The sequence below is a fragment of the Pseudorca crassidens genome, chromosome X, assembly GCF_039906515.1.
Source record: "Pseudorca crassidens isolate mPseCra1 chromosome X, mPseCra1.hap1, whole genome shotgun sequence".
Lineage (NCBI taxonomy): Eukaryota > Metazoa > Chordata > Mammalia > Artiodactyla > Delphinidae > Pseudorca > Pseudorca crassidens.
In genome coordinates, this window is record NC_090317.1 from 84,402,642 (window position 1) to 84,422,037 (window position 19,396).

Sequence of the window (19,396 nt, forward strand, 5' to 3'; positions counted from 1 at the left end):
AGATAAACCATTAGCCAGACTCATCTAGAAAAAAAGGGGAGAAGACCCAAATCAATAGAATTAGAAATGAAAAAGGAGAAGTAACAACTGACACTGCAGAAATACAAAAGATCATGAGCGATTACTACAAGCAACTCTATGCCAATAAAATGGAAATACTGGAAGAAATGGACAAATTCTTAGAAATGCACAACCTGCCAAGGCTGAACAGGAAGAAATAGAAAATATGAACAGACCAATCACAAGCACTAAAATTTTAACTGTGATTAAAAATCTTCCAACAAACAAAATCCTAGGACCAGGTGGCTTCACAGGCGAATTCTATCAAATATTTGGAGAAGAGCTAACATCTGTCCTTCTCAAACTCTTCCAAAATATAGCAGAGGGATGAACACTCCCAAATTCATTCTACGAGGCCAGCATCACCCTGATACCAAAACCAGACAATGATGTCACAAAGAAAGAACACTACAGGCCAATATCAGTGATGAACATAGATGCAAAAATCCTCAACAAAATACTAGCAAACAGAATCCAACAGTACATTAAAAGGATCATACACCACTATCAAGTCGGGTTTATTCCAGGAATGCAAGGATTCCTCAATATACGCAAATCAATCAATGTGATAAACCATAGTAACAAATTGAAGGAGAAAGCCATATGATCAACTCAATAGATGCAGAGAAAGCTTTCGACAAAATTCAACACCCATTTATGATAAAAACCCTGCAGAAAGTAGGTATAGAGAGAACTTTCCTCAACATAATAAAGGCCATATATGACAAACCCACAGCAAACATCATCCTCAATGGTGAAAAACTGAAAGCATTTCTACCAAGATCAGGAACAACACAAGGTTGCCCACTCTCACCACTCTTATTCAACATAGTTTTGGAAGTTTTATCCACAGTAATCAGAGAGACAAAGAAATAAAAGGAATCCAAATCGGAAAAGCAGAAGTAAAGCTGTCACCGTTTGCAGATGACATGATACTATACATAGAGAATCCTAAACAGGCTACCAGAAAACTACCAGAGCTAATCAATGAATTTGGTAAAGTAGCAGGATACACAATTAATGCACAGAAATCTCTGGCATTGTTATACACTAATGATGAAATATCTGAAAGTGAAATTAAGAAAACACTCCAGTTACCATTGCAACGAAAAGAACAAAATATCCGGAAATAAACCTACCTAAGGAGACAAAAGACCTGTATGCAGAATATTATAAGACACTGATGAAAGAAATTAAAGGTGAGAGAAATAGATGGAGAGATATACCATGTTCTTGGATTGGAAAAATCAACATTGTGAAAAGGACTCTACTACCCAAAACAATCTACAGATTCAATGCAATCCCCATCAAACTACCACTGGCATTTTTCACAGAAGTAGAATAAAAAATTTCACAATTTGTATGGAAACACAAAAGACCCCGAATAGCCAAAGCAATCTTGAGAATGAAAAACGGAGCTGGAGGAATCAGGCTCCCTGACTTTAGCGTATACTACAAAGCTACAGTAATGAAGACAGTATGGTACTGGCACAAAAATAGAAAGATATATCAATGGAACAGGTTAGAAAACACAGAGATAAACACATATGGTTACCTTATTTTTGATAAAGGAGGCAGGAATGTAGAGTGGAGAAAGGACAGCCTCTTCAATAATTTTTGTTGGGAAATCTGGACAGGTACATGTGAAAGTATGAGACTAGATCACTCCCTAACACCATACACAAAAATAAACTCAAAATGAATTAAAGACCTAAATGTAAGGCCAGAAACTATCAAAGTCTTAGAGGAAAACATAGGCAGAACATTCTATGACATAAATCACAGCAAGATCCTTTTTGACCCACCTCCTAGAGAAATGGAAATAAAAACAAAAATAAACAAATGGGACCTAATGAAACTTCGAAGATTTGCACAACAAACGAAACCATAAACAAGACTAAAAGATAACCCTCAGAATGAGAGAATATATTTGCCAATGAGGCAACTGACAAAGGATTAATCTCCAAAATTTACAAGCAGCTCATGCAGCTCAATAACAAAGAAACAAACAACCCATTCAAATACTGGGCACAAGACCTAAATAGACATCTCTCCAAAGAGGATATATAGACTGCCAACAAACACATGAAAGAATGCTCAAAGTCATTAATCATTAGAGAAATGCAAATCAAAAGTACAATGAGGGCCTTCCCTGGTGGCGCAGTGGTTGAGAGTCCACCTGCCGATGCAGGGGACATGGGTTCGTTCCTCGGTCCGGGAAGACCCCACATGCCCCGGAGCAGCTGGGCCCATGAGCCATGGCCACTGAGCCTGTGCGTCTGGATCCTGTGCTCCACAACTGGAGAGGCCACAACAGTGGGAGGCCCGCATACCACAAAAAAAAAGAAAAGAAAACTACAATGAGATATCATCTCACACTAGTCACAATGGCCAGCATCAAAAAATCTAGAAACAATAAATGCTGGAGAGGGTGTGAAGGAAAGGGAACACTCCTCCACTGCTGGTGGGAATGTGAATTGGTACAGCCACTATGGAGAAGAGTATGGAAGTTCCTTAAAAAACTACAAATAGAACTACCATATGACCCAGCAGTCCCACTACTGGGCATATACCCTGAGAAAACCGTAATTCAAAAAGAGTCATGTACCAAAATATTCATTGTAGCTCTATTTACAATAGCCCAGAGATGGAAACAACCTAAGTGTTCATCATCGGATGAATGGATAAAGAAGATGTGGCACATGTATAGAATGGAATATTACTCAGCCATAAAAAGTAATGAAATTGAGTTATTTGTAATGAGGTGGATAGACCTAGAGTCTGTCATACAGAGTGAAGTAAGTCAGAAAGAGAAAGACAAATACCATATGCTAACACATATATGTAGAATTTAAGAAAAAAATGTTATGAAGAACCTAGGGGTAAGACAGGAATAAAGACAGAGACCTACTAGAGAATGGACTTGAGGTTATAGGGTGGGGGAAGGGCAAACTGTGACAATGTGAGAGAGAGGCATGGACATATATAAACTACCAAACGTAAGGTGGATAGCTAGTGGGAAGCAGCTGCATAGCACAGGGAGATCAGCTCTGTGCTTTGTGACCGCCTGGAGGGGTGGGATAAGGAGGGTGGGAGGGAGGGAGACGCAAGAGGGAAGACATATGGGAACATATGTATATGTATAAGTGATTCACTTTGTTATAAAGCAGAAACTAACACACCATTGTAAAGCAATTATACCCCAATAAAGATGTTTAAAAAAAAAAGCAGAAACTACCACACCATTGTAAAGTAATTATACTCCAAAAAAGATGTAGAAAAAAATAAGGAGAAATAGAAAATAAGAAAGACCAATCAAAAGTAATGAAATTGAAACTGGGATTAAAAATCTTACAACAAACAAAAGTCCAGGACTGCATGACTTCACAGGAGAATGCTATTACATATTTAGAGAAGAGCTAAAACCCATCCTTCTCTAACTCTTCCAAAATACTGCAGATGTAGGAACACTCTGAAACTCATTCTATGTGGTCACCATCACCGTGATACCAAAAGCAGAGAAAGACACTACAACAAAAGAAAATTACAGACCAATATACTGTTGAATATAGATGCAAAATTCTCAACAAAACACTAGGAAACAGAATCCAACAACACATTAAAAGGGTCATATACTATGGTCAAGTGGCATTTATCCCAGCGATGCAAGAATTCTTCAATATACGCATTTCAATCGATGTGATACACCATATTAACAAACTGAAGAAGAAAAACCATTATGATCATCTCAATAGATGCAGAAAAAGCTTTGGACAAAATTCAACATGCACTGATGATAAAAACTCTACAACAAGGGGGCATTAGGTAACCTACTTCGACATAATAAAGGCCATATACAACAGATTCACAGCAAAATCATTCTCAATGGTGAAAAACTGAAAGCATTTCCTCTTAGATCAGGAACAAGACAATAATTTTCACTCTCACCACTGTTATTCAACATAGTTTTGGCAGTCGTAGCCACGGCAATCAGAGATGAAAAAGAAATAAAAGGAATACAAATTAGAAAAGAAGAATTAAACTGTCACTGTTTGCAGATGACATGATACTATACATGGAGAATCCTAAAGATGCCAACAGAAAACTACTAGAGCTAAGCAATGAATTTGGTAAAGTTGCAGGATACCAAATTTATACACAGAATTCTCTGGCATTCCTATACACTAATGATGTAAAATATGAAAGAGAAATTGGGGAAATACTCCCATTTACCATTGCAACGAAAAGAATAAAATATCTAGGAATAAACCTACCCAAGGAGACAAAAGACCTGTATGCAGAAAATTATAAGACGCTGATGAAAGAAATTAAAGATGACACAAATAGATGGAGAGATATACCATGTCCTTGGATTGGAGGAATCAACATTGTGAAAATGACTCTACTACCCAAAGCGATCTACAGATTCAGTGCAATCCCTATCAAACTACCACTGGCATTTTTCACAGAACTAGAACAAAAAATAGCACAATTTTTATGGAAACACAAAAGACCCCGAATAGCCAAAGCAATCTTGAGAATGAAAAATGGAGCTGGAGGAATCAGGCTCCCTGACTTCAGACTATACTACAAATCTACAGTACTCAAGACAGTATGGTACTGGCACAAAAACAGAAAGATATATCAATGGAACAGGATAGAAAGTCCATAGATAAACCCACGCACATATGGACACCTTATCTTTGATAAAGGTGGCAGGAATGTAGAGTGGAGAAAGGACAGCCTCTTCAATAAGTGGTGCTGGGAAAACTGGACAGGTACATGTAAAAGTATGAGATTAGATCACTCCCTAACACCATACACAAAAATAAGCTCAAAATGAATTAAAGACCTAAATGTAAGGCCAGAAACTATCAAACTCTTAGAGGAAAACATAGGCAGAACACTCTATGACATAAATCACAGCAAGATCCTTTTTGACCCACCTCCTAGAGAAATGGATATAAAAACAAAAATAAACAATAGGAACCTAATGAAACTTCAAAGCTTTTGCACAGCAAAGGAAACCATAAACAAGACCAAAAAACAACCCTCAGAATGGGAGAAAATATTTGCAAATGAAGCAACTGACAAAGGATTAATTTCCAAAATTTACAAGCAGCTCATGGAGCTCAATAACAAGAAAACAAACAACCCAATCCAAAAATGGGCAGAAGACCTAAATAGACATTTCTCCAAAGAAGATATACAGACTGCCAACAAACACATGAAAGAATGCTCAACATCATTAATCATTAGAGAAATGCAAATCAAAACTACAATGAGGTATCATCTCACACCAGTCAGAATGGCCATTATCAAAAAATCTAGAAACAATAAATGCTGGAGAGGGTGTGGAGAAAAGGGAACACTCTTGCCCTGCTGGTGGGAATGTGAATTCGTTCAGCCACTATGGAGAACAGTATGGAGGTTCCTTAAAAAACTACAAATAGAACTACCATATGACCCAGCAGTCCCACTACTGGGCATATACCCTGAGAAAACCAAAATTCAAAAAGGGTCATATACCAAAATATTCATTGCAGCTCTATTTACAATAGCCCGGAGATGGAAACAACCTAAGTGCCCATCATCAGATGAATGGATAAAGAAGATGTGGCACATATATACAATGAAATATTACTCAGCCATAAAAAGAAATGAAATTGAGCTATTTGTAATGAGGTGGATAGACCTAGAGTCTGTCATACAGAGTGAAGTAAGTCAGAAAGAAAACGACAAATACCGTATGCTAACACATATATATGGAATTTAAGAAAAAAAATGTCATAAAGAACCTAGGAGTAAGATGGGAATAAAGACACAGACCTACTGGAGAATGGACTTGAGGATATGGGGAGGGGGATGGGTGAGCTGTGACAGGGCGAGAGAGAGGCACGGACATATATACACTAACAAACATAAAGTAGATACCTAGTGGGAAGCAGCCGCATGGCATAGGGATATCGGCTTGGTGCTTTGTGACTGCCTGGGGGGGTGGGATAGGGAGGGTGGGAGGGACGGAGACACAAGAGGGAAGAGATATGGGAACATATGTATATGTATAACTGATTCACTTTGTTATAAAGCAGAAACTAACACACCATTGTAAAGCAATTATACCCCAATAAAGATGTTAAAAAAAAACAACGTAGGAATAAACCTACCTAAGGAGACAAAAGAGCTGTATGCAGAAAACTATAAGACACTGACGAAAGGAATTAAAGATGATACAAACAGATGAAGAGATATACCATGTTCTTGGATCAGAAGAATCAACATTGTGAAAATGACTATACTACCCAAAGGAATCTCAAAATTCAATGCAATCCTATCAAAATAACAGTGGCAGTTTTTACAGAACTACAACAAGAAATCTTAAAATATGTATAGAGACACAGAAGACCCTGAATATCTAAAGCAGTCATGAGGGAAAAATACGGAGCTGGAGGAATCAGACTCCCTGACTTCCGACTATACCACAAAGCTACAGTAATCAAGACAATATGATATTGGCAGAAAAACAGAAATATAACTATAACACAAAGCTACAGTAATCAAGACAATATGATATTGGCAGAGAAACAGAAATAGATGAAAGGATCAGGATAGAAAGCCCAGAGATTAACCCAGCTACCTATGGTCAACTAATCTGTGACAAAGGAGGCAATGATTAACAATGGAGAAAAGACAGTCTCTTCAATAAGTGGTGCTGGGAAAACAGGACAGCAACATGTAAAAGAATGAAATTAATAACACTCCCTAACACCATACACAAAAATAAATTCAAACTGAAATGGAGACTTAAATGTAAGACTGGAGATTATAAAACTCTTAGAGCAAAACATAGGAAGAATACTCTTTGACAAAAATCACAGGAAGATTTTTTTGATCCATCTTCCAGAGTAATGGAAATAAAACCAAAACTAAACAAATGAGACCTAATGAAACTTCAAAGCGTTTCCAAAGCAAAGGAAGCTACAAACAAGACGAAAAGACAACCCTCAGAATGGGAAGAAATATTTGCAAATGAATCAACTGACAAAGGATTAATCTCCAAAATGTATAAAGAGCTCATGCAGCTCAATATTAAAAAAACAAACAATGCAATCCAAAACTGGGCAGAAGCCCTAAATAGACATTTGTCCATAGAAGACATACAGATGGCCAAGAAGCTCATGATAAGCTTCTCAACATCACTAATTATTAGAGAAATGCAAATCAAAACTACCATTAGGTATCACCTCACACCAGTTAGAATGGGCATCATCAGAAAATCTATAAACAACAAATGCTGGAGAGGGTGTGGAGAAAAGGGAACCCTCTTGCACTGCTGTGGGAATGTAAATTGATACAGTCAGTATGGAGAACAGTATGGAGGTTCCTTAAAAAACTAAAAGTAGAATTACCATATGACTCAGCAATCCCACTACTGAGCATATACCCAGAGAAAATCATAATTCAAAAAGACACATGCACCCTAATGTTCATTGCAGCACTATTTACAATAGCCAGGTCATGGAAGCAACCTAAATGCCCATTGACAGACGAATGGATAAAGAAGATGTGGTAGATATGTACAATGGAATATTACTCAGCCATATAAAGGAACAAAATTGGGTCACTTGCCGAGACATAGATGGATCGAGAGACTGACATACAGAGTGAAGTAAGTCAGAAAGAGGAAAACAAATATTGTATATTAATGCATATATGTGGGATCTAGAAAAATGTTACAGATGAAGCGGTTTGCAGGGCAGAAATAGAGACAGAGATGTAGAGAAAAAACGTATGGACACCAAAGGGGCAAAGTCGCGGGATGGGGCGTTTGGTGTGACACACTGGGAGATTGGGATTGACAAATATACACTAATATGTATAAAATGGATAACTAATAAGAACCTGCCGTATAAAAAAATAAATAAAATTCAAAATAGTGTAAAAAAAACAGGAAAATAAATAAGGAAACACAAGCTTTAAATGATACGTTAAAGAAGATGGACTTAATTGATATTTATAGGAGATTCCATCCAAAAAAGACAGAATACAGTTTCTTCTCAAGTGCTCATGGAACATTCTCCATGATTGATCATATCCTGGGTCACAAATCAAGCCTTGGTAAATTTATGAAAATTTATGAAATCGTATCAAGTACCTTTTCCTACTACACCACTATGAAACTAGATATCAATTACAGGAACAAATCTTTAAAAAAAACAAACACATGGAGGCTAAACAATACATTACTAAATAACCAAGGGATAACTGAAGAAATCAAGGAGGAAATAAAAAAATACTTAGAAACTAATTACAATGAAAACATGACAACCCAAAACCTATGGGATGCAGCAAAAGCAGTTCTAAGAGGGAAGATTATAGCAATAGAATCCTACCTCAGGAAACCAGAAACATCTTAAACACACAACCTAACCTTATACCTAAAGCAATTAGAGAAAGAACAAAAAAACCCCCAAAGTTGGCAGTAGGAAAGAAATCATGAAGATCAGATCAGAAATAAATGTAAACAAAATGAAGGAAACAATAGTGAAGATCTATGAAATAAAAGGTGGTTCATTGAGAAGATAAACAAAATTGAAAAACCATTAGCCAGGCTCATCAAGAAAAAAAGGGAGGGGCTTCCCTGGTGGCGCAGTGGTTGAGAATCTGCCTGCCAATGCAGGGAACACAGGTTCAAACCCTGGTCTGGGAAGATCCCACATGCCGCGGAGCAACTAAGCCCGTGCGCCACAACTACTGAGCCTGCGCGTCTGGAGCCTGTGCTCTGCAACAAGAGAGGCCGCGACAGTGAGAGGCCTGCGCACCGCGATGAAGAGTGGCCCCCGCTTGCCACAACTAGAGAAAGCCCTCACACAGAAACGAAGACCCAACACAGCCAAATAAATAAATTAATTAAATTTTTAAAAAAAAGAAAAAAGAAAAAAAGGGAGAAGGCTCATATCAATAGAATTCAAAATGAAAAATGAGAAGTAACACCTGATACTGAGGAAACACAAAGGATCTTTAGATATTACTACAAGCAACTATATACCAATAAATTGGACAACCTGGAAGAAATGGACAAATTCTTAGAAAAGCACAACCTTCCAAGACTGAATCAGGAAGAAATATAAAATATAAACAGAGCAATTGAAGCACTGAAATTGAGACTGTTTTTCAAAATCTTCCAACAAACAAAAGCTGAGTACCAGATGGCTTCACAGGTGAATTCTATCAAACATTTAGAGAAGAGCTACCAACCATCCTTCTCAAACTCTTCTAAAAGATAGCAGACGGAAGAACACTCCCAAACTAATTCTACGAGGTCATATCACCCTGATTCCCAAATTAGACAAAGATGTCACAAAGAAAGAACACTACAGGCCAATATCACTGATGAACATAGATGCAAAAATCCTCAACAGAATACTAGCAAACAGAATCCAAAACACATGAAAAGGATCATGCACCATGATCAACTGGGGTTTATCCCAGTAATGCAAGGGTTCTTCAATATAAGCAAATCAATCAATGTGATAAACCGCATTAACAAACTGAAGGAGAAAAATCCATATGATCATCTCAATAGATGCAGAAAAAGTTTTTGACAAAATTCAACACCCATTTATGATAAGAACCCTTCAGAAAGTAGGTATAGAAGGAGCTTACTTCAACATAATAAAGGCTATATATGACAAACCCACAGCCAACATCATTCTCAATGGTGAAAAACTGAAACCATTTCCTCTAAGATCAGGAACATGACAAGGTTTTCTATTCTCACCACTATTATTCAACATAGTTCTGGAAGTTTTAGCCACAGCAATCAGAGATGAAAAGGAAATAAAAGGAATCCAAATCAGAAGAGAAGTAAAGCTGTCACTGCTGATGACACGATACTGCACATAGAGAATCCTAAAGATGTTACCAGGAAACTACTAGAGCTAATCAGTGAATTTGGTCAAGTAATTAATGCACAGAAATCTCTTCCATTCCTATACACTAATGATGAAATATCTGAAAGAGAAATTAAGGAAACACTCCCATTTACCACTGCAACAAAAAGAATAAAATACCTAGGACTAAACCTAGTTAGGGAGACAAAAGACCTGTACTCCAAAAACTGTAAGACACTGATGAAAGAAATTGAAGACATAAAAACATGGAAAGATATACCAGATTCTTGGGTTGGAAAAATCAATATTGTTAAAATGACCATACTATCCAAGGCAATCTGAAGATTCATTGCATTCCCTATGAAAGTACCAGTGGCATTTTCCATAGAACCTGAACCAAAAATCATAAAATTTTTATGGAAACACAAAAGACCCATAATAGCCAAATCAATCTCCAGAAGAAAGAACAGAGGTGGAGGAATCATGCTCCCTGACTTCATACTATACTACAAAGCTACACTAATCCAAATCATACGGTACTAGAACAAAACAGACATGTAGATCAATGCAACAGGATAGAAAGCCCAGAAATAAACCTACACACTCACAGTCAATTAATCAATGACAAAGGAGGCAGGAATACACAGTGGAGAAAAGATAGTCTCTTCAATAAGTAGTGCTAGGAAATCTGGACAGCTACATGTAAAAGAATGAAATTACAACATTCTCTAACACCATATACAAAAACAAACTCAAAATGGATTAAAGACCTAAATGTAAGATTGGATACTATAAAACTCCTAGAGGAAAACAAAAGCAGAATACTCTTTGACATAAATCACAGCAATATTTTTTTGGATCTGTCTCCTAAAGTAAAGGAAATAAAAGCAAAAATAAACAAATGGGACCTAATCACGTTTAAAAGCTTTTGAAGAGCCAAGGAAACCACTGACAAAATGAAAAGACAGCTTAGTGAATGGGAGAAAATATTTGAAAATGGTATGACCTATGAGGGATTAACAACCAACATATATAAACAGCTCATACAGTTGAACATCATAAAAAAAACCCAACTAAAAAATGGGCAGAAGAACTAAATAGACATTTATCCAAAGAGGAAATGCAGATGGCCAACAGGCACATGAAAACATGCTCAACATCACTAATCATCAGGGAAATGCAAATCAAAACCACAAGATAACACTTCACACCTATCAGAATGGCTATCATTGAAAAGAGCACAAATAAAAAATGTTGGTGAGCATGTGGAAAAAGGGACCATTTTATACTCTTGTTGGGAATGTAAATTGGTGCAGCTACTGCGGAAAACAGTATGGAGGTTTCTCAAAAAACTAAAAATAGTACTACCATATGACCCAACAATTCCACTCTTGGGTATATATCCAACAACAACAAAAAACAGTCATTTGAAAAGATACATGCAACCCCAATGTTCCTAGCAGCATTATAATTGCCAAGATATGGAAGCAACCTAAGTGTCCATCAACAGATGAATGGGTAAAATTGGGTACACACACACACACACACACACACACACACACACACACACAATGGAATACGACTCAGCCATAAAAAAGAATGAAATTTTGTCATCTACAGCAACATGGATGGACTTGGAGGGCATTATGCTAAGTGAAATAAGTCAGACAGAGAAAGACAAATACTGTGTGATATCACTTATATGTGGAATCTAAAAAATACAACAAAGTAGTGAATATAACAAAAAAGGAGCAGACTCACAGATATAGAGAACAAACTAGTGGTCACCAGTGGGGAGAAGGGGGAGGGGCAGTATAGGGGTGGAGGAGTGGGAGGTACGAACCATTGGGTATAACACAGGCTCAAAGATGTGTTGTACAACGTGGGGAATATAGCCAATATTTTGTAATAACTGTAAATGAAAAGTAATCTTTATAATTGTATGAAAAATTTTTTAAAAAGTTAAAAAAAATCCATGTACCCATGTCTTGGTTTCCAAATACTGTCTCCCACTAAATGGTACCAGAGATCCATAGAGAAATGGTCAATGAGTCAGGAAACACCAGACAAACATGAAAGTAAAAAAGTAAGGAAATATTGAACTCAAAGTATATATCAAAGAATGATGGGAATATGTCAAATAATCAGAGAATCCAGGTTGAATGGGCTGCCACTGGGACAATTTGAGCATTAAAATAAATTATGATAGCAATAGCGTATTCATGAAATAAAGTAAAAAAAATCTGTGTGCCAAACTAAGATAAATAAATAAATAGATGGAGGGGGAAAAAAGCTCTTCCTTGAAGTAGAATACAAACTAATGTAGTAAAAATGATGATGTTTGAAAATGACCATTTTGCAGCCTTCATAGTAATAACTGATGTGGTAAAGAATTATCAATAGATATTAAGGCCAGTGGATTTTAGTTTGATGAGGAATAGGATATCTACACAGTTTCAAAGTACCCCCAGCAAAATTATTAACTACAAAGAGGAAAACGGAACTTTATAGTGGATTAATCTAGCAAACATCATCTGAACAAAGTAATCAAGGTTAACATTTCTTCTAAGGGGTCAAATCAATATTATACGCCACTGATATGCTGCCCTAAGAACAATTTATTACTTCTCTGACATTCCTGCCAAAATGCATAATCTATACATAATAATGAGGAACTGGCATGCAAATTTAAACTTAGGAACAATCTACAAAATAACTGTTCTGTAGTCTTCTAAATTGTCAATGTCATGAGAGATAAAGAAAGGTTGAAGTGTTCCAGGTTAATAATAAAAAAAAAAAACTGAAGAGACATGAGAACTAAATGCAATGCATCATCTTGGATTGAAATTTTGATCAGGAAAAGAAAATAGCTATAAAAGACATTATTGGGATAAATAGGTGAAATTGGAATATGGCCTAGATAATAATATTGGAACCCCAATTTCATATACTACAAAACTATAGTAATCAAAAGAGTATGGTGCTGACATAAAAACAGACATACAGACCTTGGAACAGAATCGGGAGCCCAGAATAAAATGCTGCATATACAGTCCACTAATATTTGACAAGGGATCTGAGAGTACTTAATGGAGAAAAGATAGTCTATTTCATAAATAATGCTGAGGAAACTGAATATTCACACAAAAAAGAATAAAACTGGAGCCCAATCTTATACCACTCGCAAAAATTAATTCAAGATAGATTAAAGACTTAAAGGTAAGGATCTGAAACCATGAAATTCCTAGAAGAAAACAGGGAAAAAGCTTCTTGATATTTGTCTTTGCAATGATTTTATGGATATGACACCCGAAGCATAAGCAACAAAAGCAAAAAATAAACGAATGGGACTATACCAAACTAAAAAGCTTCTGCACAGAAAAAGAAATGATTGACAAAATGAAAAAGCAAACTATGGAATGGGAGAAAATATTTTTAAAACATATATCTGATAAGAAATTAATATCCAGAATATATAAGGAACAGAAAAACAAGTAATCTAATTCAAAAAGGTGCAAAAGACCTAAATAGACATTTTTCCAAAGAAGACATATCTGGCTAACAGGCACATGAAAAGGTACTCAACATCACTAATCATCAGGGAAATACAAATCAAAAACACAATGAGATATCTCACACTTTTTAGAATGGCTATTAACAAAAGCAGGAGATAACAAATGCTGGTGATGATATAGAGAAAAGTGAACCCTTGCACATCCCTTGATGGGAATGTGAACTGAAATATCTACTATGGAAAGCAGTATGTTGGTTCCTCAAAGAATTAAAAATAGAACTACCATATGATCCAGCAATTCCACTCCTTGGTATATCTGAAGGAAATGAAATCACGATCTCGAGATATCTGCAACCCCTATGTTTACTGCATCATTATTTACAATAGCCAAGATGTGGAAACAAACTAAGTGTCCACTGACAGATGAATGGACAAAGAAAAAAAAATACACAATGGAACATTATTCAGCTATAAAAAAAAAGGAAATCTTGTCATTTCTGACATAGTGGATAAACCTTGAGGGCATCAGGCAAAGTGAAATAAGTCAGACAGAAAAAGATAAATACTGTATGCTCTCACTTATGCATGGAATCTAAAAAAACTGAACTCATAGAAACAGAGAGTATATTGGTGGTTTCCAGGGGTGGTAGGGTAGGGGAAATGGGTGAAGGTGGTCAAAGGGTATAAACTTTCAGTGGTAACATGAATAAGTTCTAGGGATCTAATATAAAGCATGATGTATATTATACTGTAATTAATACTATAGTTATAGTATATATAGTTATATAACTATAGTTAGTAGAGTTAATACTATAGTATAATGACTACAGTTAACAATTCTGTATTGTATACTTAAAAGTTGCTAGGAGAGTAGATCTTAAAAGTTCTCACCACACACACACACAAAAATAGTAACTATATGAGGTGATTGATGTGTTAACTAATCTTATCCTGTGTAATCATTTTGTAATATATACATGTAGCAAATCATCACACTGTACACTTTAAACTTACAATGTTATATGTCAAATATAACAGTATGGAGGTTCCTTAAAAAACTAAAAATAGAACTACCATACGAGCCAGCAATCCCACTACTGGGCATATACCCTGAGAAAACCATAATTCAAAAGGACACATGTACCACAATGTTCATTGCAGCGCTATTTAGAATAGCCATGATATGGAAACAAATGTCCAATGACAGATGAATGGATAAAGAAGATGTGGTACATATATACAATGGAATATTACTCAGCCATAAAAAGGAATGAAATTGGGTCATTTGTGGAGATGTGGATGGACCTAGAGTCTGTCATATAGAGTGAAGTAAGCCAGAAAGAAAAAAAGAAATATCGTATATTAGCGCATATATGTGGAACTTAGAAAAATGGTACAGATTAACCTATTAGCAGGGCAGGAATAGAGATGTAGACATAGAGAAAGGACATGTGGATATGGTGGGGGAAGGGGAGGGTGGAACAAAGTGGGAGATTAGGTTTGACATAAATACACTACCATGTGTAAAATAGCCAGTGGGAACCTGCTGTATAGCACAGGGAACTCAGCTCAGTGCTCTGTGACAACCTAGATGGGGCGAGGGGTGGGAGGGAGGTTTAAGAGGGAGGGGATATTGGTATACATATAGCTGATTCTGATTCACTTCATTGTACAGCAGAAGCTAACACAACACTCTAAAGCAATTATACTCCAATAAAAAAATAAAGCTGGAAAAAATGAACTATAATAGAGCTTACATTGTCCATTTGAAATACATGTTCTCCCAAACTCATCCCTTTTTCAGTGAGTATGAGTGGATAATCTTGACAATAAAGGTTTATGGAACAAAAAATTGGAACAATGTCCAATTTCTATTTTGACACATGTACTGAGGCTATGTAAGAGAAAGGCATTATTCTGAGGAAATATACACTGAAGTATTTACAGGTAAAGGAGCATGATGTCTGCAAGTTACTCTCAAATAGTTCAAAGAGAGAGAAGGAGGGAGGGGGGAGGCTTAAGACAGGGAAGGGAAAGGGGAAGGGAGAGTGAGAGGGAGAAACAGAAATAGAGAATTATAAAGCAAACATGGTAAAATGGTAATTGGTGAACCTGGGTAAAGGGTGTATGGGAGTTTTTTGTAATATTCTCAGAACTTTTCTTTAAGTGTAGAATTAGATCAAAATAAAAGGTTTAAAATCACAAGTGTAAATATCATCAATAACTCCATCACTGAATAGCGTAATCAGTTTCCCTATGTATTTAATGAAAGAAAAAGTTTTATATTGCTGAAATCTATTGGGATGAGGAGCCAGTGTATAATTTTGTTTTTGTTACCAGAAGAATAATAAAGATGAAGTTTAACTGTAACTGGATTAATAATTTCACAATATGATTTCTAAAAAAGAGATTATATGTATGTAAATTGAAACAAAACCAAATAACTCATGAGTCAAAAAAGAAATCATAAGAGCAATTAGATACTAATAATTGAATAATAATAAAAATACTACACATAAAAACCTGTGAAATTCTTCTAAAGTGGTATGTAGTGGAAAACTTCGTTATAAATTCTTATTTTAGGAAAGAAGATTTAAAATTACTGAGCTAATGGTCCAAATAAATAAATTAGAAAAAGAGCAAACAAAAAGAAAGTAAAGAGAAAAATACAGATAAAAGGAAAAATTATAAAAATAGGGGACAAAATATTCAATGGTGAGGCCTGATGAAACCAAAAGCAGGAAATACATTAGAAAACTGAATATTATAATTTATCACACAGTCACAGTGTCATATTAATGGAGGAAAATACCCCACATGATCATGGCAGTAGATACAAAGTATTTGGAGAAAAAACTCCATACTCATTCAGAATAAAAGCTCTCAGCAAACTAAGAATACAAAGGAATTTCTTTAACCCGAAAAAGAAAATCTACTAAAAATGGTGAAATACGTATAGTTTCCTTGTAAATTCAGGAGCAAGACAAGGAAATCCTCTGTCACTGCCACTATTTCTCATTGTACCGAAGATCCTAGCTAGCCCGGTAAGACAAATTAAAAAATAAATATTGGAAAGGAACAAACTGCCATTATTCACAATATAATAAATTAACAGATAATCCAGAGAACCTACAAATTATTAGAACAGATATAAATCAGAAAGGTTACAGTGTATAAAATCAGTATGTAAAAATATCAATCGTGTTCTCATTTACGGGCAATAATCTGAAAATGTGGTTTAAAATATACATTTCACAGTAACAGCAGGAACTATAAGGTAATTAGGAATGAATATAGCAAAACAGCTTATAGATAACATTATTATTATATGGTATATATGCTTTCATATAATGTAGAAAATGGTTTCAATTTATCATTTGGTGCTAGCTTTTTGTTTGGCTAGTTATATTTAATGTGTCATAATCAACTCTTATTCCTGCTCCTTCCTTAAAAAGTTTTTGGTAAAGAGATTACCTTAAAAATCACAACTTCCTGAAGCAGGACATCAGAAAAGCAGGGTAGCGTTGTCAATAATCTTCATTGTCTTCACTGAATAATTATTTTATGGATGCACCAAGGAAATGGAGTCATACTGCAATCCCTCAAAGACTGAAAAATAATAAAATAACATTAAATCATTTCTTCTGTTATTGTTCATCTCTTTCCCCTGGGCTCCTCAAGTCCTTATGCTTTACCATACCCCCATTGCAGTTATATATTCATGAAAAACAGTTATATAGACAGTAGTAGAAGGGATCTATTGCATAGTAATTATGAGCAGAGACTTTAGGAAGCTTTGTAGAACAGTGTCTGGCACATAAAGATGTTCAGTAAATATTTGCTATTATTATAATTTTCAATGATTTGAGTCACTGGAGGAAATTATGTAGCTCTTGCACTTTTTGCCCTGTACAACCTTCTTTGTTTTCTGTTTGAGCATTGCTATCCCTATGGTGCCTCCCAGCCCCAACTCTACCCCTTTGAACAAAGAGGTAAAGTTGAGGGAAATCAGGCAGTAAGGAATGACTGGGTGATGCCTCCAAGCACAATAGAGCTCATTCTTTTTCTATGCACTACCACCAAGCCCCAAGTCCTGAACTCCCTTAGTTGCCACTGTTATCCCATCATTCATTGACCTATTTATTCAAATATCTGTTTCACTCCTATGTGCTTTGGTTATCCATCCCCTACAGCTCCCAACATAATGCCTAGTCCATTGCAAGGGCTTCTTAAAGGTTTGTTGCATGAATGAAGAAAGGATGCCCTGTCTCCTTTGGATTACAAGAATCTGTGAGGTTTCGGTCAGCGTTTGTTTTTTGTATTCTATAAGCTCATCTAAATAGAAGATCATTTTTCTGATAGTAAAAACTGGACTGCTAAAATACAATACTTCCTTGAAAATCTTCAGTGGCTTCCACTGCTTATGGATTAAACTGCATACTCCTTAGCATAACATTTAAAGCCCTGCAGCACTCTATCTCACCTAGTTCTTCTCATACATTCAGAGTTATAGCCAAGTTTTCCTAGAACAAGCCTGCCTTGGGAAAGGTAAGCCAGAAAAACATTCTCTCCCCCTCCACATGGCAGATGTCACTCACCCTTTAAGGTCCACCCAGAGTTACCCCTTTCTCTTTGATGGCTCAAGATTACTACCAGGCAGAATGATTTGGTCCATCTCGTCCCCCCCGCCCCCGTGCTTCCTAAATACCTTGAACAAGCAAACATTATGGCACTTGGGTTTGAGTTACCATATTGTAACTTTTTGTTTTTTACTAATTGAATTCTCCTGCCATACACAGAGAAGCACACACCTCTGAAGGCTCACCTTACAATACTGCTACCACAGTGCTAGCCATAGGAATTAGGCCTTCAATATAATGTTATTGATCTTGAACCAATCATTTTTTGAATGGAAAAGTTTCAAATATACACAAAAGTAGCAAGAACAGTTTAATGAATCCCCATGTATACGTCACTCAGCTTTAACAATTATTAACTCATGAACATTTTGTTTGTACCCCTCACCTTGGCCCTACTGAATTACTTTCAAGCATATCAAAAGATTAAGTCTACTTCTTAAAAATATAACCACGATTGTCATAGCTAATATATTAAAATAATTACTTAATGTTATTAAATATCCATAAATTCACCCCCACATATTTTGTGAAAGAGCTATTTAATGCCTGCATGTTCTTTCTTCAACTTTGAAATCCTGGAGAGAATAGGGAAAGGGAGAAGGAGATCTGGGAAAATATATAATTAAGTTTCAGAGAGCCTGGATATCCCAAATGAGAAAGAATCTGACCTGGTTTGGGGTGAGAGAAGTATATTGTACTATTTCTCCGGAGAAGGTGGGTGCGACTTCAGGCCCGGTGATGCTGGAGGAGGTGTGGAAGGGAGAGGGGTACTACCTCCGTTGGGGGTTCCTTCTGGATAATCCCAACGTGGAGCTAGGAGCAGCGCTTTTTTGGAGGCTTGATTTCCCGCGTGTTTCCAGGCTGGAGCGTGGATCTCCCGGAGGTACAAGGTTGGTCCCCCATAAGGATTATAGGACCCGGGTGTCAGCTCTCTCCGGTGGGCCCTGGTGAAGCCAAGAGACCGGAGATGGCGGCGGGTCCCCTCCAGGCACAGAGCTTCCTCCGGGTTTCGCTTTTTCCGTATTTCCTGTATCCTGAGACGTATATCCCCTCTCCGCCTCGCTCCCTACCCCACCACATTTTAACGTTTCTACAAGGATGGGTCTTTAAAAAAACGATGCTCATATTTAATATAATGTTTTCCCCATCCCGCCCCCCAGTGTAACTAAATCTGTGAACAGTCTTATACTGTCTATGAAATTCTAAGTTACAAGAAATTTAGGTTTACTCATAAGTGGTAAACTCTGCGTAGATTGTTGAAAGGCGCTTGGTGTGGGGGCGGGGCGGCG

General features: G+C 36.5%; 1 protein-coding gene across 1 annotated transcript in view; it reads right to left on the reverse strand.

Moving 5' to 3' along the window:
• The window catches only part of NBDY (negative regulator of P-body association), a 40,798-nt gene extending 21,692 nt beyond the window's left edge, over nt 1-19,106 (reverse strand). The window contains 3 exon segments of the mRNA XM_067724693.1: nt 16,942-17,076; nt 18,776-18,926; nt 18,929-19,106. Coding sequence (XP_067580794.1) covers nt 18,805-18,926; nt 18,929-19,010 — 204 coding nt within the window. The 5' untranslated portion in view covers nt 19,011-19,106 and the 3' untranslated portion in view covers nt 16,942-17,076; nt 18,776-18,804.
• Between the last annotated feature and the right edge of the window lie 290 nt (nt 19,107-19,396).